Source organism: Fragaria vesca, linkage group LG3, assembly GCF_000184155.1.
Source record: "Fragaria vesca subsp. vesca linkage group LG3, FraVesHawaii_1.0, whole genome shotgun sequence".
NCBI classification, from domain to species: Eukaryota; Viridiplantae; Streptophyta; class Magnoliopsida; order Rosales; family Rosaceae; genus Fragaria; species Fragaria vesca.
This window is the reverse complement of record NC_020493.1, coordinates 27,744,126-27,771,628: the sequence shown is the minus strand read 5'-3', so window position 1 is coordinate 27,771,628 and position 27,503 is coordinate 27,744,126. Positions and strand designations below refer to the sequence as shown.

The 27,503-nt window shown below is 38.9% G+C and overlaps 5 protein-coding genes and 1 non-coding gene across 6 annotated transcripts; 3 read left to right on the top strand and 3 right to left on the bottom strand.

Moving 5' to 3' along the window:
* Nucleotides 1–7: 7 nt before the first annotated feature.
* On the top strand, nt 8–2,021 carry LOC101309811. Its single transcript, XM_004295186.1, has 2 exons — nt 8–1,291; nt 1,919–2,021. Exons 1-2 carry the CDS (start codon nt 72–74, stop codon nt 1,932–1,934), a joined length of 1,236 nt encoding a protein of 411 aa, XP_004295234.1. The 5' UTR covers nt 8–71; the 3' UTR covers nt 1,935–2,021.
* Nucleotides 2,022–2,799: 778 nt separating this feature from the next.
* LOC101309622 lies at nt 2,800–6,022 on the bottom strand. The gene is made up of 5 exons (XR_184339.1): nt 5,972–6,022; nt 5,332–5,497; nt 4,548–4,628; nt 4,323–4,466; nt 2,800–3,178 (listed from the first exon to the last, which is right to left on the bottom strand). It is a non-coding gene; the product is annotated as an uncharacterized LOC101309622 (transcript).
* A 368-nt stretch (nt 6,023–6,390) lies between these two features.
* LOC101301860 (TMV resistance protein N-like) lies at nt 6,391–8,571 on the top strand. The gene is made up of 3 exons (XM_004296298.1): nt 6,391–6,893; nt 7,003–8,203; nt 8,539–8,571. Exons 1-3 carry the CDS (start codon nt 6,391–6,393, stop codon nt 8,569–8,571), a joined length of 1,737 nt encoding a protein of 578 aa, XP_004296346.1.
* A 180-nt stretch (nt 8,572–8,751) lies between these two features.
* Nucleotides 8,752–10,427, top strand: LOC101309334. The gene is made up of 2 exons (XM_004295185.1): nt 8,752–9,723; nt 10,119–10,427. Exons 1-2 carry the CDS (start codon nt 8,762–8,764, stop codon nt 10,126–10,128), a joined length of 972 nt encoding a protein of 323 aa, XP_004295233.1. The 5' UTR covers nt 8,752–8,761; the 3' UTR covers nt 10,129–10,427.
* A 521-nt stretch (nt 10,428–10,948) lies between these two features.
* Nucleotides 10,949–13,818, bottom strand: LOC101301573 (lysine-specific demethylase 8-like). Its single transcript, XM_004296297.1, has 6 exons — nt 13,339–13,818; nt 13,048–13,257; nt 12,816–12,950; nt 12,587–12,730; nt 11,733–11,825; nt 10,949–11,310 (listed from the first exon to the last, which is right to left on the bottom strand). Exons 1-6 carry the CDS (start codon nt 13,816–13,818, stop codon nt 11,122–11,124), a joined length of 1,251 nt encoding a protein of 416 aa, XP_004296345.1. The 3' UTR covers nt 10,949–11,121.
* Nucleotides 13,819–17,108: 3,290 nt separating this feature from the next.
* Nucleotides 17,109–19,902, bottom strand: LOC101308751 (ETHYLENE INSENSITIVE 3-like 3 protein-like). Its single transcript, XM_004295184.1, has 2 exons — nt 19,651–19,902; nt 17,109–19,105 (listed from the first exon to the last, which is right to left on the bottom strand). Exons 1-2 carry the CDS (start codon nt 19,683–19,685, stop codon nt 17,359–17,361), a joined length of 1,782 nt encoding a protein of 593 aa, XP_004295232.1. The 5' UTR covers nt 19,686–19,902; the 3' UTR covers nt 17,109–17,358.
* Nucleotides 19,903–27,503: the final 7,601 nt, after the last annotated feature.

The window sequence follows — 27,503 nt, the reverse complement described above, 5'->3', positions numbered from 1 at the left end:
AGATTCTGAGTATAAGAAAGTCAATTGTGAAGGAGTGGTCGATAGAAATAGGAGGTTTGACCAATCTAAGGATGTTGGATCACAACGGTGGACTTATGGCTAGAATTCCATCCAAGTTGATATCAAAGTTGCATAATTTAGAAGAACTGTACTTGCCAGGATTTTGGTTGTGGGGGGTTAAAGTTAAGGGAGAAGGAGAAGAAACCAATGCAGGCTTTGACGAGGTAACTAGCTTGACAAAATTAAGAGTTTTGAAGGTTAGTATGTTAGATGTAGAATGTATCCCCAAGTATGTTGAGTCCATACCGGATTGGGTTGAGTTTCATATACGTATAGGTAAATACGACCCAATCAAGATTCCATCCCATGATGAGTATGATCGATACGGTCATATTAACTCAATATGCTTGAAGCTTGACATCATCAGTCGCTTACCGGATTGGTTTCGCAACGAGATAATGAAGAAAACAGAGCATCTAGTATGGGAAGAGGGCCGAAGGTTAATTGACATATTTGTGGAATCTGAGCATGGGAGATTAGAGGAGCTGAAGCAGCTTGAAATAGTGGGTCCCGAGAGTATCATGGAGCCGACGAACACAATAACATGGGTTCCAGAGAAACCTGTGTTCGAGAATTTGGAAGCATTGCATCTGCTTGAGCTGGATTGTGCGGAGTTATGTGCTCTTGAAGTTCTACCACCTGGGTCTTTTTTCAATTTGAAGTTATTGAAGGTAGAAACTTGTTACAACTGGGGGAATATACTTTTACCATCTACATTGTTACAGAGACTGCTAAATTTGGAAGAACTATATTGTAAAACAATGTACCAGAGTGAATATGTGTTTGGGTTTGAAGAAGCGTCACATATTGTGTCAAAACAATTAAAACTGAGAAAGATAGAATTGTCTGATACGGATATAGTAAGCCTATGTGATGGACCTGCTCCACCTGCAATGTTCCAGAATCTTCAAAGTTTCTCCATTACAAACTGCATGTTGCTGGGAAGTCTCTTCACATATGATGTTGCTCAATGTCTTTCTCAGCTGAATTGCTTGGTATTAGAGGGATGCCTCTATTTGGAAAAGATTGTTGAAGCAAACAACGAGAAGATCATCCTTCCAAAATTGGAGAAATTAAGTTTGATAGAACTTCCAATGTTGGACTATGAAAGTGCTACTTTTGATATTCAGTGTCCTTCATTGGAATACTTGGAATTGTGTGACTGCCCCAAGTTTTCAGTCTCTTCCTCTGACTTCCACAGCTGGAAACAAGTCCAAGTCAAACTCAATAGGTATGTTGCTGTGTCAATATCTTTACTTGATTTGTCACACAGTTTTTTTTTTTTTTTAGAAGAAGAAGAATATTTCATTAAGCAAGTGGGATAAGTACATCAGATATAAATACTTGATTTGTCATATAATTGCAGTTTAATTGCTCCCTTAAACAGTAAACAAATACCATTTGTTAAATTCACCAATCAAATTGTAACTTTGTTCCTTTCAATCTTAAGTCGATATTTTTCTTTGATATCATTGGTAATTAATCATTCATCGTATTTTCTTTTCAATCTCATCAAATGAATATCAATTTTTTCATAGAAATTTCTTGTCACTGATGATCGTTTGTGTTTAATTACTCTACTGAACAAATTACAATATCAAAATGTTAGGTAGGCTATGAAAAAACTTAAAGAACAGGGTGCTTGTGAATTTGCACCCCCATTGCATATTTAATCATATATGTTTTATCTTCAGTTATTTCCTCAATGTTTGATTTCATTTTCCATTGTTGTTTCTTGATTATTGTTTCCATTTTCCAAGTACATTGTAAAATGAATTGTTAACAAGGTTTTGAGACTTTTGAGATGCACTAAATTACCCACTTATATACTTACTTTTTATCTCGTATGGACCATTAGATCGTATAGACTGTGAAGAAGCTGATCACATTCAAGAAACACAAAGAGTCGACCTTCAATGGCCACGGAGAAGATTCTTCATTTAATTGTGAAGCTGTAGTCACGACTAAATATTTGAAATAAACATTTTGGTTTATCGATCTGTATCTTACTTCTCTATCAATCGTGCATTTGTATTGATTTGTTGATATGGGAAATTGCATGTTATTGAAATTCTGAATGTTCATTATATGGGCATGCCAAAATTGTTATTTTGAATTCTGTATCTTTCTTCTCTATCAAGCTGCGATTCCCTCTTTTAATGTTACCATTCAGGTAATTGAAATTTGACATAATTTCTTACAGATGTACCTAATCAGTACAATTCTTCGAGTTCATGTACATATATGATCACTTTGAAAATATTGGTATATTTTTCTTTAATTATTGGTACCTATTCGATCACTTTGAAAGTCAAAACGAGATTTTTGCAAACGGTCAAAGCTCAAAACAGTGGTTTACTAGTGGAACTTTGAGCACCATGTGGTGCAAAGGTTGCAAAGCATAATGTCCTTTATCCATCTGGTGCCTTTACTAGGGAGGCCTGTGGCCTCAGAATGCCTAGTATATGGAGGGAGCCAGTTGCATTTTGTGTGGAGGAAGCAAAGGGAAGAAAACGAGTTGGTAATGAATGAGAAGGAGAAAGGGAAGCTACTGAAAATTTAAGCTTGTGAGGCAAAAGAAATTTTTCAGATTCATCATTGAAATTTGAAAGAAAAGGAAAATTAATTTCTTTACATGATGATCATGATAAAGATGGAAAACCTTAAGTGATATTTTCATGATCCAGATTAACCAAAAACTGAACCATATTGATCGAAACTAACTCAATTACGAAACAAAGGAAAAGTAGCTTTGCAACTGTATGGCTACAGGCTGTGAAGCGAGAAAGATGTTAAATACTAATTTCAAAATTGTTGATTAAAAACAGTTTCTTATGCTTCAGACCTCTGCAAGTCTAATTGTGAATATAACACAGCAGGATATATACATGAGAATATATAAGCCTGCAACTGAAAACTGCTCTGTCAAACCACAAGCTATCAAGACAGCTGAACTGTCATTATCACTCCACCAAAAGCTAACTGACATGCTTGTTGTCATAGACCAAACATAATGTTTTGGTGGGATATACAGCATGTCACCTTCCTCGAATATGCAGTCAAGATATTCCAAGTGCACCTCCGGGAATTCTTTGTCATCCATGTTGTCTAGATCAACCTTCAAAAACAAAGTATATTCAATCAGTAAATGCATGCTCAATCAATATGGCTGTCTCGACTTAAAAGTAATCAGTTTTGGATTGAACGTTTCAATCCCCAGTGTGCATCTTCATCTTGATTTGACATTAATCACAACGTTTCACGATTTACTGACTAATCCAATACGTTCTTTCCCAGAATGACTCAGTTCTTTCTAAAAAGCACGTATAGTCTTGGCACATGCAAACATATGCAAATATAGGTCTACTGTTAGCATCTGCTGTCTCAATAACATATTAGCATATTTGTTTACATCTTTTCCTTGCTTGAATGAGGTCAAGAATGCAATTACCTGACGTGAGTTGCAAAGCATGGTTTCAGTATGTGGATACTAGATAGAGTTCCTATGACAATGAAGCACATAGAGCCTCATACAAACACACATAGATAATTGATCATAGAAGCTAGTAACTAGCCAAAATATGCAGCTATATACAAACACACATGACATCTGGAAGTACATGCATACAATATATGCCTTTGTATCTGGAATTATGATTCATGATATACAATGCACATTTTTATGGCAGCTACAAATCAGTCTTTGCAACAAATGGAGATGTGCACATCTATGTTCGTACTAAAGAAATTATCAGATTCTTTACTCATGTTAGTGGACATGGATATTTACTGTTTACAGACGGCACTGTAACCTTGTTTTTATAAAACCATATTCCCTTTCTGAGGGATTCTCCTGTCATGAAGATTTGCCTCCCCTTGTAAAAGTATGGCAAGGGCTCTAGATTATAATCAAAATGGAAACATACCTGATGGTAAATCTAGTCTATTGGATAGCTATTCTAGATGTAAAAGGTAGGCTGGTTATGGACATAACAGCTTGAATATGGAGACATGACAGTTAAACTATAATTCAAAGAAGTAAGTAATTGAACAGACAAATGCCACTTCTATGGCTAGCGCTGATTGATCAGTCTTACAATTTTCCAATAGAAACGGAATATCTAAGCTAAATTCAAAGATGATAACTAACAGTATAATAGCATGACCTAAAAGCAAATACCGGAAGGTTCATAAAGAATTTACACTTTCAAAGGCAAGATCATGGTAATATTGTTCAATACAAAAAAGCAACTCTGAAGTACCTGTGCAAATACATTATGGTGCAGATCATGGTGTAACGGGGCTACAGTCCCCACCGGACCAAACCGAGCATTAAAAGACCTTAGTTCCCCAGCACTGGCACAACAATAGTCAGGAATTCACATGTCCTCACGCAACTCGTTTATCTGAAAATCAAAGTTATATCAAAGAATTGAAAGATACCAATGGATACCCGAACATACATGCGTATCACAATTGTAACATACCTTATCAAACAATGAGGGTTGAGCAAGATACATCGGGGAACCAGAACCAGAGTCATTACCCCGAATCCTCTCAAGAAATTCCTGGCATGCATTTGTAATGAAATAACATCAATTCCAAGCATTTAGCACTATCACAATCTTTTGACATGATTTCATGAGATAGTTGTTACAAGCTACACACAGTGGCTAAGCAACTTAGTCTTCAAAAACGCCAATTGTAGATATGGCAAAGGATTACTCAACTATCACACAATACTACCACCACACTGACGGCAGATAAAGGGAAACAACACTCATACGTCCTAACTAGTTTTCTGCAACCGCAAATGTTAATCCTATAGAGTTGGCCATGAGCAGAGCCTGGATGTCTGTATTGTCATTTGAAACCTCACTGCTATAGGGTTGATCCCTCAATTAATTGCTCAGTGCAGATATCACTCAAGCATTTACTTTCACTCTATTCATAAGCTCAATGAATTCTCCAAAAGCTGCAATAAAAAAGTTCCAGAACTCAAAATCATTTCGCAAGGTAGATTTGTGCAGGATGTGTCATTCTAAAAAGCAGGTATTGGGTTTGTGAGCTGAGTGAACAGTTGGCACGAAGCAACTGCGGAAATGATACTCATACTATGAGAGTATGAGCTACACCTTCACTATTCAGATTTTAATAGAATTCCTAGATATACTATGAAGATTTCATCACTAAGAATGTTCTTATGCTGTTTGGTGCAAGCACACACATCACTAGTGTGTATTGGTAAAATATAAGCTTACTTTAACATACCATAATCTGAATCATGAGGTCGTGGGGATGCTTCAGGGTGGTACTGAACAGACATTATGTTTCGTGCAGGATAAGCAAGGCCAGCACAGGTTCCATCCTTGAGATTCACATGAATTACCTCTACACCATCTGGAAGTGATTTGGGGTCAACCGCATAGTTGTGATTCTGCCACAAAATGAAAAATAGAAACGTTAATAGATGACAGCCAATCGCTTTTCTCTTCACTCTACGCATCTTTATGACCTCCACATACTCCCTCCAAACGCATAGTCAGGCAATCACTGAGAACCAAACCCAGGAACAAAACAAAAGAAAAAAACAGCTAAGCTACTCCAATTTACCAGTAACTAAGAAATTTCAAAACTCTAAATGAAACTAAAGCAAAAATTGCCAAAACCCAAAAGGGTTGAGACACTAATGTGCAACATAATTGGTTCTTACTCATCTAACATAACAAAACTGAGCCCAAAAAAAACAAAACCAACATCAACTTTTGCATGGCAGCCAATCGGTTTTCTCGTAACTCTAATCACCAATAAATCAACCTCACAGTAAACTGGAAACCATTATCACATAAAAATTGAATCTTTACAAGTGCTAGAGAGACCAATAAAAGCAGAGTTGCAAAAGTGGGTATACCTGAGACGGCATTAGCGGTGGCGGAGGAGAACCGGAGAGTGAAAACCCTGAGCTTTGAAGGGGTTTGTGACTTGGGAACAGAGAAATGTGAAGGCTTTACGAGGCCCAAGTTGATGGCTTCTCTGTTTGTGTTTCTAATTAGGCATAAAAAGGGATCCGGGTCGGGTTGAATTGCGCCATCCAGGTCGGACTTGAGAAGTAAATGGGCCCATGCCAATTGCCAAGCACTGGTTGTGAAATAACCACCAGACTGACTTTTACGCTTGTTCAGTTCAGAGTTCAGAGTTCAGACTCCAAACTGGGTTTTCTCATTTTGGTTATTAAAGTTTCTTCTTAGCTGCCAGTACTTGAGACCTTGTTCTTGCAGTTTCTTGTTTCATGTTCTTGATTGCCTCTTGTTTTGGTTTGGTGGTTTTCCAATGGCCTCCAGCTCCCAAGTAACCTCTGGATCTCCTACTTCATCGGATCCATGTTGGAAGTATGATGTGTTTTTGAGTTTCAGGGGCATTGACACTCGCAAGGGTATCACAATCGACATATACGATGGACTCAATCGGAGAGGCATTAAAGCATTCATGGATGATCCAGATCTTAAAGTCGGGGATGCTATTTCTCGCACGCTCATAGAAGCAATTGAAGGGTCAAGGTTTGCAATTGTTGTTCTCTCGCAGAACTATGCTTCTTCTACTTGGTGTTTGGAGGAACTTAGAGAGATTTGTGAGTGCATGAAAGACCAGAGCAGAATTTTGCCACTTTTTTACCATGTTGATCCTACTGATGTTCGATATCAGAAGAGGAGTTTTGAAGAAGCTTTCTCTAATCATGAAACCTCTGGGAGACATGGAACAGAGAAGGTGAAGCAATGGAGAGATGCTTTAAACAAAGTGGCCAATTTCTCCGGGTGGAATACAAATGATTACAAGTAAGCATGGTGGCTTTAGTTTCAGTTGTAATTGCGCCTGTAATTTCATTTGGTTCTGTATGTTTACATAACACTTATTTTTGACCGTTGATTACTTATTTGATTGTAGGACTCACAAAGAACTTGTTAACGTCATTGTGGAATTTGTCAGCACGAAAGTTGTACCTGATGCAATTGAGTCCACAGGAGATTTCAAAGTGTTTAAAGCAACAAGACAGGCCATGGATGAGGTTCAGGAAGCCCTTAAAGAGTACAACGTCACTGCCATTGGTGTCTACGGCATGGGAGGAGTTGGCAAGACAACCTTGGTGGAACATGTCAGTGCACAAGCCCGGAAAAGTGGGAGTTTTGATTATGTGACTAAGTGTGTCGTATCCCAAAATCCTAGTTTTGGAATCCTTCAAGACGCATTGGCAGAGCAGTTGGGCTTCAAATTACATGAGGAAACAGAAATTGGAAGATCCGCTAGGTTGCATAAGGAGATAATGAGACGAACAAAGATTCTTATAATCCTGGACGATATTTGGGAGGGAATGAAGTTATCAAGAGTAGGAATTCCAAGCCACAAGGAACTTCAAAAGTGTAATTCCAAAGTCCTACTGACCACAAGGATAAGGAATGTTTGTCATGCCATGGAGTGCCAAAGAAAGATCACACTCAACATTCTCTCAGAACAAGATTCTTGGGCCTTGTTTGTGAGCAAAGCAAGAAAGTCTTTCGAGTCGTCCACTTTCGAGGATGTGGCAAAGAAGGTTGCTGGAGAATGTAGAGGTCTACCGATTGCATTGGTCACAGTTGCAAGGGCGCTCGGAGATAAAGAGTTGGTGGATTGGAGGAGAGCAGCTCAGCGACTAGAGAAGTCGCAGACTGCCAACCCTGATGATAAGGGAGAAGCATTTAAATGTATAAAATTAAGCTATGATTACTTGGAAGATGAGGACTACAAGTCATACTTCTTGCTCTGTTGCTTATTCGCAGAAGACTATGACATCCCTATAAAAGACTTGTTCAGGTATGGGATCAGAACAAGATTGTTTCGAGATGCCGAAACACTCATGGAGGCAAGAGAGGAAGCTGATTCCGTTGTCAAGCATCTGAAATATTCTTGCTTGCTTTTGGATAGTGAAAAAGATGGATGCGTAATGATGCATGATGTTGTCCGGGATGCAGCCATTCAAATTGTGCAATCTGAAGATGAGTTTTTTGTGAAAACCGGCTGTGGTTTAGAGGATTGGCCACGTAATTTACATACAGGCTACCTTGCAATCTCACTAATGTGGAATTATATTAGCAAGCTTCCCAAAAATCTGGTATGTCCAAAACTCCAGATTTTGTTACTAAACCGTAATTTCTTTTTAAAAGATATACCAGAAACTTTCTTCCAATGTCCAAATGAATTAAGGGTATTAGATCTTAGCTTGACTAGCCTTTCATTACTGCCCAAATCATTCGCTCTCCTAACCAACCTCACAGCTTTGTATTTAGATGATATTGGCCTTCTAAGAATTGACACTTCCATACTGGGAAAACTTAAAAAGCTTGAGATGCTGAGTATGAGAAATTTACGTCTGTATGAGTTGTCGGTGGAAATAGGAGGTTTGACCAATCTGAGGATGTTGGATATTACTGGTACGGTTATTTATAGAATTCCCTCCAAACTGATATCAAAGTTGCATGATTTAGAAGAACTGTATATGCAAGGATTTTGGGAGTGGGAGCGCTTGGTGCCTAACGCTGAGGGAGAAGGAGAAGTCGATGATACCTTTACTAATGCTAGCTTTGACGAGGTAACTAGCTTGTCAAAATTAAGAGTTTTGAAGGTTACAATCAGGGGTGATGAATATATCCCTAAATATGTTGAGCTGAAAATGAATTTGGTTGAGTTTGATATATGTATTGGTGGTTTCTACGAGCCAGACAAGACGAAGTTACATGATCGACATCGTCATATCTCAATACGCTGGGATGTCATGATCAGTCACTTACCGGAGTGGTTTCGCGACGAGATAATGAAGAAAGCAGAGACGCTTCGCCACTATCAGTGCCAAAGGTTAATCGACATATTTGTGGAATCTGAGCATGGGAGGTTACAGGGACTGAAGCATCTGCATATAGTGGGTTCCAGTATTCAAGACATCACGGAGGCGGATCCCGCAATAACATGGGTTCCAAGAAAGCCTGTGTTGGAGAATTTGGAAGAGTTGCATCTGGATCAAGTGGATTGTGCAGAGTTGTGTGCCGATCAAGTGGATTGGTCTCTATTCAAGTTGAAGGTATTGAAGGTAAAAGATTGTTACAACTGGGGGAATATACTTTTACCATCTACATTGTTAGAGAGACTACCAAATTTGGAAGAATTAATTGTTCGTTGGACGGACGGGAGTGAATATATGTTTGGGTATGAAGCCTTGCTTGTGTTGCGACAATTAAAGTTGAAAAAGATAAAATTGTATGGTCTAGCAACAGTAAGCATATGTGAGGGACCTGCTCCGCCTGCGATGCTCCAGAATCTTCAAAGTTTGTCCATTACCAAATGCAAGTTGGAGGGAAGTCTCTTCACCTCTGATGTTGCTCAGTGTCTTTCTCAGTTGAATTCCTTAGAATTAAGGATATGCCCACTGTTGGAAAGGATAGTTGAAGCAAGCAACAAGAAGACCGTCTTTCCAAAATTGAAGCGATTACATTTGGAGGGACTTCCAATGTTGTACTATGAAAGTGCTACTTTTGATATTGAGTGTCCTGAATTGGAAGAGTGCTTTCTGCGGAGGTGCCCCAAGTTTTCAGCCTCTTCATTTGACTTCCACAGCAGGAAACAAGTCCAATTCAGACGGTATGTCAGTGTGTCAAAGACTTTACTTGATTTGTCGTATGAATTAATGTGGTAGTCCGATTGCTCACCAATAAACAGTAAACAAATACAAAATGTTAATGTTTTGAGCACAAAATGCGTTTAATTTCTCTTCTTAACAAACTACAAATTAAATGAAAAAAAAAGTTAGATACGGTTTGAAGAAAATTTGAGCACATGGTCCTTCTGATTTGCACCACACTGTATATTGAGTAATTTATATTGTATTTTCAATTATTTCCTCTGCTATTGCATTATAGTTTACCTTTGCTTATAGATTTCTGCTCCCAGCTAATTTTTTCCTTTTCCAAATAGACTTGTTAACAAGAATTTGAGACTTTGGATACACATTGAATTTCCGTCTTATATACTTATAGGTACTTATAGGTGATGGGATGAGGATGATGACTAATTGCAATCAATAAAACGCAAAGAGACCTCCCGTGGCCCGGAAGAATATCCCACATTTGATTGTGAAGTTTGTATTAACTCTGTTGTGGATAATAAATTTATAAATTTTCATTTTGTCTTTTTATATCTTCTTCATGTTTCTGCGTCTTTCAGGCGTGCATCTGTATCCATTGTTCGATTTGATAATAAGGAAAATCAGATGTAATTGATATTCCTGGGGTAAATTCCTTGATTTTGATATGAGCATTCATAATATGCATTTACCTATTCGCATAGTTGTTTGAGATTGTTAGTTCTCCCTAAGATTGTAAGTACATGGAGAAGCAGGTTGAAGTTTGTGTGCAAGGGAAGAAGAGCAGTGAGGTTAGGCATGAGGAGAAGGCATCCAAAACCCAAAAACATATACCATTCCTACTACTGGTTAAAACAGAAGTTGGTAATGAGGGATGCGACTGAAAACCAAGCTTGTAAGTCAAAAAAAACTATCTAGGATGATATGAAGGATGAAGATGAATACAATGAGTCTTTCTATGGAAACTATGAAAGACTGCTTTTCTAATTCATCCTTGAAAGAAAAACAATTCCATTTACATGAAGATGATCAAAATAAAGATGCCTTCAGATCTGAAGTGATCTTTTTGTGATGCAGATTAATCAAAAACTGAACTCCATAACACAAAAATGTATGAACCATATTGATTGAAACAAACTCAATTACGACACAATGGATAAGTAACTTTCCAAGTGTATGGCTAGACTGACGCGAGAAAGATGTTAAAGTACTAGTCTCAAAATTGTTACAAACAGTTTCTTGATTTTCTTCTTCTTCAGACATCTGTAAGTTTTGTTGTAAATATAACACGGCGGGATATATACATGAGAATATAAGACTCTGCAACTGAAAACTGCCCTGTCTAACAATATCAAAATGAATTAATAAGAAGGCACTAAACACTAAACCACAAACTATCAAGAAGTAGCTGAACCGTCATAATCACTCCACCAAAAGCTAACTGACATACTAGTTGTCAGAGACCGCACATAGTGCCACCACTTTGGTGGGATATAAAGCATGTCACCTTCCTCTAAAATGCAGTCTAGAAATTCCAAGTCCTGCACCTTGGGGAATTCTTTCTCATCTATGTTGTCTAGATCAACCTTCAAACAAAGTATATTCAATCAGTAAATATATAATATACGTTATGTTTATCGAATTCACATAAAGAAGCTGACAGGAATATCAACATTTCAGTTTTTAGCAACTAAGTTCTGTCTGTAACCTAGATAAGTTATAAGTTATGAATAAGTGTAACTAAAATGTAACTGCCACTATATAAACCATCCACCAATTTCAGCTTACGAGATATTTCCAGGAATATGACAGTGACAGGTTCCCTGAGAGGAACCGACTAGTAATCACAAATCTTCTATCCCAGCATGACTCAGTATTTTTTTTAAAAGCATGTATAACCTTGGCGCATGAAATCATATGCAAATAAGGGTGTACTGTTACAATCTGCCTTCTTGACAAATTCGTTTAGGGGCTTTTCTTGCTTGAATGAGGTCAAGAATGCAATTACCTGACTTGAGTTGCAAAGCATGGTTTCAGTATGTGGATAGAGTTCCTCTGACAATGAAGCACGATAGAGCCTAATATACTTCTTCCCAACTACCTGAAGATGAGCAATCAAGCCGAGTCACATAGATGTTTGATCATAGAAGCTAGTAACTTGCCAAAATATGCAGCTATATACAAACACTTGTATGCCATCTGGAACTACATACATACGACATATGCCTTCGTATATGGAATTATGATACCTGATATAAATGCATGGTAAAATAGCTCTGCATTTAGAAGTTAAAACTGACAAGTTTCATGGCCGCTACAAATCAGTCTTTGCAACAAATGGAGGTGTGCACATCTAGGTATGTACTAAAGAAATTATCAGATTCTTTATCCATAGTGGAATGGATATTTACTGTTTACAGACAAGCAGATGGCACTTGACCCGTGTTTCTATGAAACCATTATTTCCCTTTCTAAGGGATTCTCCCTATGAAGATTTGCCTCCCTTAGTAATACTATGGCATAGGCTCTCGATCAAAATCATAACTGAAACATATCTGAAGGTAAATCTAGTCTATTCAATAGCTATTCTAGTTGTAAAAGGTAGGGGCTGGTTATGGACATCACAGCTTGGATATCGAGAGAGGATAGTTAGACTATAATTTAAAGGAGTAACCAACTGAACAAAACTTCTATGGCTAACTCTGATTGATCAGTCTCACAATTTTCCAATAGAAAAGGAATATCTAAGCAGAATTCAAAGATAATAACTCAAAACCTAAAAACAACAACCGGAACATTCATAATGAATACAAAAGTATCATGGTAAATACTGTTCAATACAAAACACCAACTCTGAAGTACCTGAGCAAACACATTATGGTGTGGATCATGGTGTAAAGGGGTTATAGTCCCAGCCGGGCCAAACCAAGCATTAGTGGACCTTAGTTCCCCACCACCAGCACAGCAATAGTCTGGAATACATATGTCCTCACGCAGCTCGTTTATCTGACAATCAAAGTTATATCAAATGATTGAAAGATAACAACCTATATATATCCAAACATAAATGCATATCACAATTGTGAAGTACCTGATCAAACAATGAGTGCTGAGCAAGATATGTCGGGACACCAGAGGAAGAGTCAGTACCCCGAATCCTCTCAAGAAACTGCGAAAACGTAATAAGCTCTTGCTTCCACTCTGGGTACAAGTAATTTTTCCCAACCTACAACGCATTCAATGCTTTACCAATTTTCAGTCCTTTAACAAAAAAAACTACTCAAAAACACCCACATTGTCTATAAAGCAACCATCTTTCTCACCTCAACCGGCACCGTCCGGTCACCGGCAACTCTTAACAGGTAATCCATGTCATTCCACTTAGTCCTGGCCGGCCAATGCCCCATACAATCAGTCAAAATAACCGGCGATCCCGGTAAGAAATGCTCTCTCAAAAACCCTTCCAAAGATAAACCAGACTTCTTCACCACCATTTTACAAGATAGTGATTTTGGAGGCAAAACTCCAACCATCTGAGAATATCAAAAACCATAAAAATCAAATCTTTTTTTTAAATTGTGTGAATTCAGAAATTGTGAAATTACGAACCTAACCTCCGATGCTTTGAGGTCGTCACGGACCAACCGGCGGTCCAAATTGGGGCCGTTTTCCTCGGAAACCCTAGCGCGGGATTTCGCGGAGACTTTGCTCACGGCGGAGTGGAGATCCGATTTGAAAAGCGGTCCCCCCATGAGGAGGCCCATGTCGAGAGCGCGGAGGGCGTCGGAGAACTCACCGGCGGCGAAGTGAAGCTTGGCGACGTGCAGGCAGGCCATTGCGTAAGCGTCGCGCCAGACGGGGAGGACAGAGTGCCAGGGCCCGGAGTGGAGCTGCTCCCAGGCCATCTCGCGAGCCGCCTCCGCCGCGCGTACGTCGCCGGCGGCGGCGCGTGAGGCCATGCTGACGTAGGCGTAGCCGCCGTGCTCGGAGACGGTGTGGAGGAGGGCGGAGGACTCGGAGTCGAGGGTCGGGGTGGGGAGGTGGAGGTCGGAGTCGGCGGCGGAGAGGGCGGTGGAGGCGGCGGGGAGGGCCATTTGGGCGACGGAGCTCCGGTGAAGAGTAGAGAGAGCAAAAGAAAATGTATGCGACGTGTTGGCGCGGTTTCGACTTGGATCTATATATATGATTTTTGTTGAGATATTTTGGTGACGTGGCACTTTTTAGTCGCTTTTTTGAGATTTTTTGTTGGTACTATAGTTTTGTGACACGTAACCTTGAGGTCGGATAGCGAATGAGCTTCGAGGAAATGAGTGGAGAAGAGATGAAAGCGAGATGGGGATGATTGGATTTGTCTGAGAGATATTTATGAGTTTTTGGTGTGTTTTTGTGAAGGTAGTTCGAGAGTAGAAGCAGAGTGACTTTGCATTTTCAGTGTTAAAAGATTAGAATTTCCACAATGATCGAAAATTTATAATGATTGGTCACAAAATACTTGGTATTATTTCAGAGAGCACATTTAGTAAAGTTGTTTTGAAGGATACTTTAAAGTATTTTACCTTAAAGAACTAAATATGGTCAAATTTTTGTGTGTTTTGATTTGAAGTAAGAGAGAACCGAACGCCTATTCGGTACAATTTGCCCTAAACTCAACTTAAGGCAACCTTGATTGCCTTAGACTAGAAGAGAAATGTCTGTATAAACTTTAAATGGATGCTTGACACTTTCAATTTGTTATAGCGAGCAAATTTTCGTGAAGAACTAGAATTGGTACACAGATGAAAACAGCTAGTAACATGGACTTGTGTCATAGTTCCACTCCATCAAAATTGCCAAAAGGATGGAACTTTCTGGTCCTTCTTGTCCATTTCAAGTCCTCATATAATCAATCACAATGGAGTTTAACCATGAAGGGAAAAAAAAATACAAGCTGATATATAAAAGGAATGTCAATTTCAAAAGCAACAGGAAGGCTTAATCATGTATCACATTGGCTAAAGTTATCATTACAGACAGAAAATTTGAAACATCCATAGTTCCATACTTGCAATCTACTATTAAATCACTAAGCAAAACTAACCCTTCCTTTACAAAACGAAAACCCACCAATCTTTTGCTTTCCTGACCAAGGAATAAGCATCATTCTAACACAATAACCTAACATTCAGCCAAAAACAGAGAGCCAAAACAGAGAGAGCTAGCTTCAGGGTTTAATGGGATTGTTGTTATGGTGAAGGGGGTCAGGTCCAGTTGGAACTAGCCTGTCTGAGTTATCCACAGTGCTAAAAACCTTAGCTCCATTCCCATATGCTCTATCAGCCTCCTTGATTTGAATCCCCTATTATGAAAAGTGAGACATTTTAGGACATAACAGAAACCTAATTCAATCATGAACTTATACAGGGACAAAAGACTACAAATGAGTAAATCTATATGTCTACAACAAGATGGAAAAAATGGGTCCTTCAAAACTCAAAACGATGAGAACTTTTAGACTAGTTTAAGCTTACACATCTATATTCCTGTTTTCTGCAATGTCTACATTTGGAAAATGACAGAGGCCCAGTTTTGAACTTCTTAAGGTAAAAACTATAGAAACACAAAAGGGTATTGTAATCTCTGCAAGAACATGTAAACTTTAAAATGGGTATGACTAAGGATGTAATCTCTGCAAGAACATCCAAGAACTGTAAACCTTAAATCCAAAAGATGTAAACTTTGAGCCATTTAAGCTTATATGACTAAGGGCCTCTGTCTTCTTCAATGTTTACTTCTAAAAGTGAAAAAAAAAAAATGCAGAAAACACAGAAATGGGTAATGTAAATCTCCACAACAAGATGAAAAACAGAAAAGGGTTGTTTAAAATGTGAAAAAGATGACAACTTTGACAGTAGAATTTCAAAAAGATAACAACTTTTGGGAGCAGTTTGAGTTTCTTTACCTGTGTTCCTTTGTTTTCTGAGGTTTTTGATGTTCCTACTTGGAGACCTGAAATGGGGTAAGCCAAAAACCATCAGTGACACTCTAAATCATAGTGAGAAGAACAGAGAGATATAGATAAGAGAGGAGCTAAAGCTTACACTTGCGAGAAGATTCGACAGATGAGACTGAAGCCGCCATTAGAACAAGAACCAAGATTAGAACCCAGTTGAGAGCAAGCTTGCTATGCCCCATTCTGATTTTGTTGATCTCATAAAAAATAAAAAATAAAAAATTAAAGCCTCTCCAGCTCACAAGTGACACAGACACAAATAGTGAAAGCGAGAGGGTGGGTACGTTGTCTGTACCAGCTCCTGATATAGGAGCCAATGAGGATGGAAATACCAAACTCACCCCCATACAGGTGCCAGAGAAGGGGAAGTTAACGAGGGCAGGGTTGTCTTTTGAAGAACTGGTTAGTTTTGGTGATGAGAGAGCTCCAGGTGTAGAGCAAGACATCCTCGTACGGAAAGCCTGTGGAGTAAAAGACAGGAGAGTGACAAGTGGCGTGGTGGTATTGGAGGAGAGGAGGGAATCGAGGACAGGTATGAGAGTGCAGATGATAATGTTTTGCTGGGGGCTCTGTCTGTGTTTCGAGACAACGTGGTGAAAAACATGGCCATTTTGTCACTAATGGTCGCAGAATCCTTGTCTTTGAGAGTGGATTACTATAATAACCTCAATACACTGAGCTAATTATGATGCAAACAGAAATATTGGTTCTTTTGAAGAGAGCTGTTTGAGAATGAGGATGTCAAGAACGAACAAGCCATCAAAAAATGGGGCCAAAACGAGTCGGCGATCCCAACCGGTCAGATGGGTTTGCTTCTCGCCTATCAAGTTTCATAACCACAATACATTTAAACCCGATCAAGTCTGGTTGATTTCTCTTCCGTAGTAGAGTTTGACATGGCTTAAATCTCATATCTGCTCTATGATCTTTCATCTCCCTCTCTGAACTGATGTTCGTACTTTGTCCCAATTCCATGATCCTAAGAAACATCTATAACTGATTCTTAGGGACTGTTTTGGGTTCATAACGAAGCATTAATTGGACTTTGCAAGGTAAAAATGCAGAACCTGGTATCACCTAGCACTGCGAATTGACCCTAAGAATCATCTATTTCTAACAGAATTCAATCAAAAATCAAGGGAATAGAACCATGGATGGAGTATGAGCACAGATGGCAGACCCTGACCTCAACTAACTAGGTGCTAAGAAAATAGGCTCAATTTGTTCTGGCAAGATACTGCAACACCATCACAGCAAGTACCATTTTATATAAAGGAAGTCAGTCTGTGGCTGAAAATTGGCAGCAAATGGAATTTATAAAGAAACAACAGGAAAAATTAGAAATTAGATGCAGTATGTATTGTTAATGAAAACAGAAAGAATACCATAGGACTATTGACCAAATAATCATAACTACGACATTTATCCAGCCTAAAAAATCAACTATTTACATGAACCCCAGGGGTTTCATTCTTATTAAAGATAAGTGAAAGGAAACTATAACACTAAATACCATCATTCCCTTGACTTCTCTTTTTCCTAAAAGAAAAGAATCATGATCAATTCTGACACAGATTATAAATATGGTGGCACAAGAGAGAAATACGGCTTACATTCTAAGCTATGCGGCTTGAATTCTTACAAGTTATGCTGCAAAGTATGACATCACATCCAGTTCATCATCGAATGAAGCAGTGCCCTCAAATCCAAGGTCAGGTCGGAATGGGCTGTTGAATATTACCCCAAGATCAAAGTTAGGATCGACCATTCTGTCTTGCTCACTCAGAAATGGGTCCTTATAGAAGGGTAAATCTCCTCCAGTAATCTCATTTCCATTTCTAACTGTTTGTATAGGGACTCCATCTGCTGGTCCAATTTGAGGTTCATTCATCACAATCTGAGACTGCTGCCTCTCATGACCGGGCACATATTCTGCAGATGGATTATAAAGGTCAAACATATTTCCATGATGCATCTCAGCACTTTGCACCCCATAATAAAGCATGGGTGTTCCACCCACATGCATGCTCTGTGTCGTTGCAAGTGCACCATCATCAGGTACATCAGCATAGTAGTTAAACCCGGACGCTGGTAATGCTTGGACACCAAGATCATGCACTTGTGGCCGTAAAGTTGTGACTGAAACATTTTCCTGATGATCTTCATGAATTGGAAATCCAATCATCTGTGCATCAGTGTGGTTTATATCAAGCAAAGCATTTATTGGTTCAACATGCATATGCTCACTCACAATTGGTGCAGGAAGTTGATCATCAGAGCTTGGTCTTACAGGAGACCTTTTTCTCTTCGTTCGCTTTTCACCTTTCTCTTTACCTTGGACACGATTAGTCGTAGTACCATTGCGTAGATTACTAGATGGCTCTACATCTATCAGCTCAGTCCTCCTGTCATCTTTGGATGAAACAGATCCGGCATCGATTAACTCCTTATCAGTGCCATCAACATCATAATCACTATTACCACTAGCAGTAGCATGCTTTTCACCACGGCCACGACATAGCATCTCAGTTATGCCAGATGTCCCATTATCACTACTGGGCTGCCGGATGAGGGCTTCTTCTCGGCTTAGAACCCCCAACCAAATTGCACTCTCCTTTGCTGTCATCTTATCCTGTAAGCATTTTGACTGGCGGACATGCCGCCTTATCTTTGCAATATCAGGGGACATGTGCTTTATCACAGCTGTTAACACCCCAACTTTCCACATCTTCTTTAAGTCATGTGGCTTCTTATAAGGAGGACTCTGACCATGGGGTATCCCTAATTTCACCCACCAATCTTCATTCCCTGTTGGCCACCAAGGGGGAGGAATTCCCTTTTCTAATGGATACTTCCTTTGAGGGGGGTCGCAATGTTGCATCAACGAAGACAGTAGAGAACCAAGAGTTGCATCTTGTAGATCTTGGAGGATGCTCTGGGAATTACCATTTCGGTTAGTGTCTGCATCAGTCATGGCAAGAATCTCCGCTTCATACTTGCCTATGGCTGCAGGGCCATTCTTATCAAACTTCACTTTTTCTTTCCACCAAGCTCTGATGTTATCAGAAGCACCGCTTACTGGCTTGCCCTTCTCAGGAATTATACCATACACAAATCCACGAGCTTTGCACACTTCCATCAACTTCAACATATACTTTAGAATCCCATCTTGTGCTCTCGACATTTTCTTCCTTCGAGCCTGATCAGATGACTGCTTGGGCTTCTGCTTTTCCGCAGCCATTTGGGCCTCAAGCTTCTGCTTTTCCTTGATCCTTTTGAGTTTGATTCGATCCTTCCACATTCGTCTCTCAAGCTCTTCCGGATCAATCTCCTCATCACTAACATCTTTCTCCGCTATATTATCACACCTCAAGTCCTCCTCTATATCCGAACTGTCACCAAATAGGAAGAACAACAATCAGAGAATGCTCCTATCAACAATATCGCATTAACACACTGTTTAGCTGCTAAGAAGATTGTCGCGACGAATACTTAGAAGCTGAGCTAACATACACTCAGTAAAGCAGACGCTTTCGTTCAATTTGGCTAAAACAACCAACACAAAACAACTAAAAACCTCTCAACCTTCCTCCTCAGCAGCCAAACAAAGTGGGTATCGATATAAACAAAAATCCAATAATCCTCAAACCAAAAACCATTCTCAAACCAATAACCATATCTATGATTCCAAAATGATCTAAATCACAAGTAATACTAACATACCAAATAAAAACCAGAATCCCAATAAGAATTGAAAACAAAAAACACCATAGTCTGATCAACAATTTCAGAAAGATTGAAACTTTACAAAACACACAAACATCCAATCAATCCACAAGCCACCATGAACGAAATAACTCCAAAGCAATACTCAAACTATTGACAAAAACAGAGAAAACCCAATACAATTGAAGTAGTGGGAACCCCAAAATCTCACCTAATTTCAGGTCCAACCTCTCCAAGGTCACCCATTTCAGCTTAATCTGCATGCAGAGAATACCAAACCCTAATAAAAATTGGGGCTTTTCTGGTCCCTCTGTCAGTTTAAAGAGGAAGAAGAAGAATGTGACAAATATAAAAGATGGGTTTTACTTGGAAGAACAAAAGGAAAGAATTGGGCTGTAAATTTGAATGCGAAATTAATACAGAGGAGAGAGAAAGGTTGAAACTTTTTAGAGAGAGAAAGGAAAGAAGGCGGCCATAATCAAAAGGAGGTGTCACAAATGGATCACAACACCTCTGCTCTGAGAGAGAGAGAGCTGCCAATACGGAGGCGCGTTCTCCTGCGCCGCGCCCTATTTTATATACGTGACTCTTTTCACGTTGTGTGGACGACCTTGTCTTGTCTTGTCTTTTCAAAGATTTCCGAGTCAACAATGCTTTTTTTGTTTAATTTCACTAGCCTCCCCCATGGTTTTCTTATATTTGTTTTCGAGACATATTCACGATCATGTCTTAAAATTGTGAGATTTTTTATCATTTTACATAGAAAGCGTAACGTATCTTATATTTGAAAGACATATGTTTTGTTAACCGTTAATGTAATTAAAGATAGCGTTTCTATGCATCAAGGGGTAAGTGAACCGAGCAACCAATGGCGGACCTAGGATTTTAGAGTGGGGTGGGCTAAAAAAAAATTTTAGATCAATGTATGTGACACCTAGATTTGTTGTTATTATGATAAATGAGTTCTTTTTAGGTAATTTTTTCATGTAGTTAATTGATATCCCTTAAAAATGTCACATTTAGTTCGATAACCAAAATTTTAAGACAAAATTACACTCTGCTGTTGAATAAAAGCAAAACTTTCAATTACTAAAAAGAGAAACGACAAATCAACAAGAGAAAAAAGAGAAACAGAGAGAAAAAGTAGAGAAAAAATAAAAACGTTAAGCTAATTTAATTTTAAAAAACACATGCATTCGTTTAGACGACTTGGTGACCTTAAATGTACCTTTAAGACAAAATAGAAAAAATAAATTAACAAAAAAAAATTATCAAAGAAAAAGAAAATATATATCTAACAAAAAAAAAATGTGGATTAAAATTTAACAACATAAAAGCTAAGTATATAAATTTGGGGTGTGCTAGTTTTAAATAATTAATATTTTGCACTAAAATTAAGCCACAAAGTAAGGTTTCTTCAAAATTTAGGGTGGGCTGTAGCACACCGTAGCCCATGTGTAGGTATGCCCTTGCGAGCAATTAATATGTAATATTTTAATATGGTTATCTACGTCACATTATCATGCATATATTCTAATACTGCTAACACAATTGAAATCCAAAAAATAGTCCTAAGTGTTTCTAACACAGGAGGTGAGGACCTGAAGTTAAATAAGAAATACTTTTATTATAGACACTTAATTTGATCAGATCAAAAATGAAAATGAAAAGAAGGAATTTAGGGTCTCAAATCTTCATTAGACCTTCAAATACAGTAATTTAAAACTTACATATTAATGGTATAAATACACTTTGGTGGGTAGAATCCACAAAACAAAAACGTTTTGTAGTGCTTTACCGCTTTAGAGATTTATGGATGTAGCTCGTATATGTATATTTGTTATAAGAGGACAAATTCATAATTAAGGGGCAATTATGGATTACATGATAGATGAAGGTCTTTTAATCAAAGTTTGGAATTCTAAGCACTTATTTATGGAAACAAAAAAGAAAATATAGAAATTCCTCCACTGTACAAAACTACAAAACGAATATGAATTAACTGACTAGATTCAATGAATCTAGTCATTTTATACATTGTATATATATGTGAGAATACGGTTTTTAGTTAGAAAACTTTATCAAATCTGTAGTCCGTATATCACTACATCATTAGCTAAAAACTGATTTACGGTGTTTAAGCTTGCTTATACCTTTTAGATTTGCTTTTGACATAAAAGAAAAAACATGCATAACGTATATTATGAAATTGTGTTTGAGAAGGAATGAGAAATCCTGCAACATTTTCAAAGTCTCAATTGTTGAAAGTGGCTGATAGGTATTTTTTTCATAATGAAAGTATTATCTATTTTCATAATTAAATCGTAAACTCGATAAATAACAACTCAATATGTTAAGAGACATGAATTCATCACTCAATTTGAAACTCACACCTCACATAATTGTATGAGCGAAAACATTAACACTTTCTAGATGAATGATCGAGCCATTAGACATCGAACTTATTGTACAAGACAATACAATGACTCCTACTTAGAATCCAACTTTAGAATCAAATAGTAAAAATCAACTTTTCAAAGCAAACATCTATATTTCTACGAGATGGATATGGTACTAAGATGTTTAGTTTACTGATAGATACACTTTTAGCCTAGTAATTTGTTGTGCAATGACTAAAGTGCCCTCTTTTTACTTCGTTTGCTTGCTGCTGCACCTCAATAGGGTTATCACATTCATCTTGGTACTGTTGAAATTAGACTCGGCTAAAGCAAGACAAGCTAAAAGAGCTTAGATAGAGAGTTAGAAATCAACATATAAATGCTAGAGAGTTTGAATCAACAAATGAATGCTTTAATGAAATTATGAAGCTATTGAAACACGCCTTATTATGCTACTAGTGTATGGTCCTCAGTAGCATACCGCATGAAATTAAGCATTATGCATCTTGTTTATGGTAATTAAGTAAAATTTATTGTAGTAAATGATAAAATAAAATAAAATAAAAAACCATGTTTGTTTTGGATTGTAAATTGAGATTAACAACATTGAGACCAAATGATTGTAAACCATTTAGTCTAGCAACATAGTCACCCCTTCATAAGTGAAATGTTGTGAGTTCGACTCAAGAAGTTGTAATATTTAGCTGATAAAAAAAAACATTGAGAACCTAGTTCATAAAGTAAACTCCTACAATAAATCAAATGAACAACTCTCGATCAAATAGATGAGTTTTCGTTATATCATGTCATCGTCTAAAACTCTAAATTGATATTTTGATACCAAGAGTCATATTCAATCCCTCAACCAAGTTGATCTGTAGATACCCTGGCAACTTTGGAAAAGTTGTCACTAAGATAAAAATGATAGGAATTGGCAAATGAAATTAGTTGCAGGTTCTACTTAATTCATAAATCGAGCAGATAATATACTTTTAAGTGTAAAAATCGAGAACGACTTGCGAAGTTTACAAGAGAAGTCGATAGTGTTCTGACTGTGAATTTGTATCCTATTCGTTAGATGATGATGACACCATATTATCTGGACCAAATTGTGTGCCTGCAAGTTGACAGCTAAGGTATAAGTCTGCAGTACTCGAATAATATGATCAGTATAGTCACGAAGATAACAACAGAGTCAAATCCATCATGTTCAGGGTTCCACAACAAAATATTCCCCAACTGAACTTGCTAAATCTTGGTGCGGACAAAATTCAGTAGAATATTTCCTCACCTACTTCTTTAACTGGAGCTGGAATGAATGTTCTATGATCAGTGATTGAAGTTTTGATCTTCGGATTCGGGTTTGGTGTTTGGTGAATCGAGTTTCTGAAAGAAAAAGGTTGGGATACACTGCATGAACTTGAAGCATTACGAGTACTTTGATATAGAAACTAGACAGAGGGGAATTAAGATCTTAAACCTTTTATTTCTATATATTGAGCTTGCCTTATTCAAAATTTCCAGCCATACTAGTATTACATGTAGCTATGCAACAAAGGGTTGCAACCTTTCACTTATCAAAGTAAATGTCAGCATGATCCTGTCTATTCTCTACCTTGACTTGATAATTTCTTCTTTCATGGCAAGAGAGAGTGCACTAAGACTGCCTCCACTCTCCACTATTACCCCTGGCATTGCTATTGCTCGACTCCCTACAAATCCACCTTCTCCAATTGTAATCTTCCCAAACTTAACCTTCCCACCATCACCTTCGTAAATGTGACCAAACAAGAGAGCTTCTCTTCCCACACTACCACTTCCCTCAATCTCCACCATTTCAGGGTTGAGCAAAGCTCCCATGCTGTCCACATAAGCACCTTGGCTCAGCTCAATCTCTGAACCCATCAGCTTCATCCACAATACAAAGAGAACCGACCCGCTTGTCATTTCCATGAAGTAGCTCCCAACTAGGGTTCTAAAGGCTTGCCATGTAGTGTCCAAAAACACCCCTAGGCTCCACATATGTATGGCTTCACCTTCTTTCTTTTTTCCTACTAGTACCCATTTTGCAACAACACAAGCTAAGCCAGCCAAACATCCTGAAGAAACCCAAAACAAGGGGAACAACCAATGCAGAGGGAGTTTCTGCACATTCCTCATGTGAAGAGCCAAGCTCAAAGGATAGAAGATCACTAATGCGAGTAGGAAATGAGGGAGAACTGTTTGTAGAAAAGGTTGCGCAAAAGTTGCCCAAAGAGTCTGGAAGACGGTTCTCTCCAGTGTCACGGTATGAGAATCTTTTTTCTGCAATGCTGCTGCCATTGGACAACCAGAAAGGTCTACTTTGACATCAGACTGCTCTACAAACATTTTCCAAGCCTCTGGCAGGGGTTCACCGTTGCGCAAGTGCTGGCAAATCTCATAGATCAGTGATCGGCCATGGTCTATCGAAGCACTCTGGGAGCATGATGAAGCCCTGATGACATCGACTTCTTGGCATTTGACAAAAGGATTGAAATTCAGCTGTTCTGATTCTTCTGCAGACAAATTGTGGTTGATGTTAATCTCCCCAACATCAATGTATGGGAACTCAGCTTCATTCCATGGTTTGGTGCAGTCAAGTGCAATGTCTCGGGTAGCCTCATCCTGTGGAACAGGCCTAACTTGTAACTGGAATATATAACGTACTCCAGTTTCAGCATTCACCCGGCTTTGAAAATCTTTGGCAAGGAAAAGTAGAGGGCGAGTATCCTTTTCATCTCTAGGAATTGCACCTGTGTCTGGTGGAAGGATACCAATGGGTTCTACCTTACCAGAGTCTTCACTAATGTTCTCATTGGAAGGCCTCAACTTGAACTTGACATACATTTCCTGTCCATCTGTGAACCGGAACAGCCTACAGATGTTTGAGTAGTAATGCAGCTCGGTGTATGAGTTTGCGAGCCGAAGGGAGTTCCACACTGCATCACGCACATGAGGCGCTCGCTTGACATACTCTTCCCTTGCAGGAAGTCCACACACTAGCCATGTTGCAAAGTCTGCAATTGTGCGGGCGTAGAAGGCCTTCCCTGTCTTCAGTGTGAGATCAAGGAGTGAGGAGTCATTAGTCTCATCTTGAAGTATTCGGATGGCTGCACCGCGCGCATCAATTCTTGCATCATCATCAGCACTCAGGCTGTTGCTGTGCCGGACTATAACAGGATAGCTCTTTCCAGGGGAGAAGATCTTATGGTTCGGCAAGCCTTTAATGTCATCGTAGAACTTCAAGTACCCCTTCCCACTAACACCGATTCGGTGGAAGTATCTTGACTTGACCTTCAGAGTTGTGGCAGCCAAATTTGCAGCAAGATTACCAACTATTTTCTTATATTTCATGTCCATCTCTTCTATTCGGTCATCCAACGAATGCATTGTGTTCTTGATCATGAGCGGAGTTTGAGAACCAATGTAAACACCACCAGCTTGGAGCATTGAATTCACTGGTGCAACTGAAAGTGCACCAAGAATGACATCATGCTGAATAACTGAACCAGGAAGGACTACGCTTTGGCTGCCAATTACTGCATTATCTTGCACCTCAAGTTTCCCGCTAACAAACCCATTGGAGGAATAATACCCAGCAATAATCCTACTGAAATCACCAAGATGGACACCAGAACCAAGTGATATCAATTTAGGGTCTGAAACTGGATTGATGGCCCTGATAGAACAATGTCTTCCAACCTTCGCACCAAGAAGGCGCAAGTAGATGCAGAATGCTTCTGTTCCTGATAGAAGCTTAGCAAATCTAAGGTGGCAGGCAATGGTGATTCGGTGGCAAAACCAGGTTCTGAGATGTGATGACTTTGTCTGTGTACTGGAAATAAGGCGAGTCAAAGCACTTGTGAGGAAGCTGAGTACTAGGCCATAAGCTAGATAACCAATGGCTACTGACATGGAGAAGTAAATTATGTCTGATGGGACACTAGCAAACATGGTAGCATATGCTATGATGGTGTAAGGTATCCAGTGAAAGGCCCCAAATAAGCAAAAGAATGCATATTCTTCAACCGAAAGAGGCTTCTGAGACATCCAACTGTAGGCTAAATACACAATGGAAGCTGAGACAGTGCCGAGGAAGCCAACCAGATATATGCCAAAGAACTGATAAATGACCTCAGTTTCAGTGCTTGTGACCTTCATCATCCCCTGAATTGTTGAAAATTAAATCAGCATAAGTTTCTAAAAAAGGATTTCTACAAAAATTGAGAGCTAAAAGTTGTTTGGAGAAAAATGAGTATGCACAGTGTAACATGAATACAGTCTATGAAGTTTGAAGTTTCCATAAACAAGAAATATCTGATTTTTGTTTTGGAATAGATTTTTAGTAATTATAGTGACAATATGAGTAACAAAATGTAAGTTTAAGAAAGTTCAATTGTATATGCAGAATAAAAAGAACTTACATTCTGAAGATTTTTAGCCTTGATAACGGACTTGCCTCCACCTTTTTGTAAGGCCATCAGCTCACTGTCTTCTGCCAATATAGTTCCTTTCTGGACGACAGCATAAGGGCCAACTGAAGAATTTTGGCCAATTCTTATTGGGAGGAAGCTCAACACTCCATTCTTCACTTCATGGCCTTGAATTAAAGCACCTTCTGCAATCACAGCTCCATCTCCAATTGATATTAGAGAGGGATCTGTTATGTCAACTGTATCAAGCAAAACTGAGGATCCAATCCTAGCTCCAAGCATCTCAAACCAATATTTAAGGAACACCGTGCCGCGCAAATGTTCTGCTAAAACCTTGGAAGCAACTTCATGACCCTTGTAAAGTGCCCACCACTTGACAAAATCCATTGACCAGACAGAGATTTCAGGATTCAGGGCGTAGTTCGGTTTCAAGAAAGAGTTCCCCAAGAAAGCAATCGAAACACAGGTAGAAAGTATGCAGAACATCCAAGCAAGGGGAGCAAGAGTCAGCATGGCCAAATAATCTAGATAGGGAACTCCTTCTACCAATGCATGAGTGGCTGAGACACAACTTGTGAAAGCAGAAAGAGATAAATATGCAGGAAGGGAGAGCATGAACGCAACGTAAAGAAGAGCTAGAAGTTGGAATAACCAGATAACCGAGTGATTGGACTCGTGAATTTCCATCAAAAGCTCAGCAGTATCAGTTTCAGTCTCAGGTTGTGCAACCTGGGATGGATCAGTGGACAGTTGAGGTTGAGCATTTACTAAAAGGCTCTCCGAGAAGCTTGCCAAGTCGGCAATGCAGGTTGCAGTGAAGATGTCCACAGCTCCTACAGGCACACCAAGAAAGTCTGAAAGTTTCTGAGCTGCTCTGACCACCCCAATGGAATCAATTCCATAAGACACTAGACTTTCAGTGTCAGATATTTTGTTGATTGAAATACCAGTCTGCTCGGAAACTAGTCGCTTCAAGAAGTCCACAATCTGTTTATTGCCTATCTTGGAACTTGGTGGAGGAGAGTTTCTCACAAGGTGAGGCCTTGGGGTGTTCCCCTCCTTGCAACTTCCTGTAGTGAAGGACCGTTGCAGCCTTCTCTTTGTTAGAAGTGGCTCTGGTACAATATTCAATGTTCCATCAGTAAACTGCTGCAGGCACTCAAATCTTTTGATCTTTCCTGACGTTGTTTTACTAATGGTTTTCGGCCTGA

Bases quoted from the DNA above. Each gene is read 5' to 3' on its own strand.
- LOC101309811 (XM_004295186.1), top strand. From the start codon at position 72: ATGTTGGATCACAACGGTGGACTTATGGCTAGAATTCCATCCAAGTTG.
- LOC101301860 (XM_004296298.1), top strand. From the start codon at position 6,391: ATGGCCTCCAGCTCCCAAGTAACCTCTGGATCTCCTACTTCATCGGAT. The intron at 6,894-7,002 runs GTAAGCATGGTG...ATTTGATTGTAG, and splicing joins TGGAATACAAATGATTACAA to GACTCACAAAGAACTTGTTA. The intron at 8,204-8,538 runs GTATGTCCAAAA...GGTTATTTATAG, and splicing joins GCAAGCTTCCCAAAAATCTG to AATTCCCTCCAAACTGATAT.
- LOC101309334 (XM_004295185.1), top strand. From the start codon at position 8,762: ATGAATTTGGTTGAGTTTGATATATGTATTGGTGGTTTCTACGAGCCA.
- LOC101301573 (XM_004296297.1), bottom strand. From the start codon at position 13,818: ATGGCCCTCCCCGCCGCCTCCACCGCCCTCTCCGCCGCCGACTCCGAC. The intron at 13,258-13,338 runs GTTAGGTTCGTA...TGATATTCTCAG, and splicing joins ACGACCTCAAAGCATCGGAG to ATGGTTGGAGTTTTGCCTCC. The intron at 12,951-13,047 runs GTGAGAAAGATG...AATGCGTTGTAG, and splicing joins ACCGGACGGTGCCGGTTGAG to GTTGGGAAAAATTACTTGTA.
- LOC101308751 (XM_004295184.1), bottom strand. From the start codon at position 19,685: ATGGGTGACCTTGGAGAGGTTGGACCTGAAATTAG. The intron at 19,106-19,650 runs GTGAGATTTTGG...ATTTGGTGACAG, and splicing joins GAGGTTGGACCTGAAATTAG to TTCGGATATAGAGGAGGACT.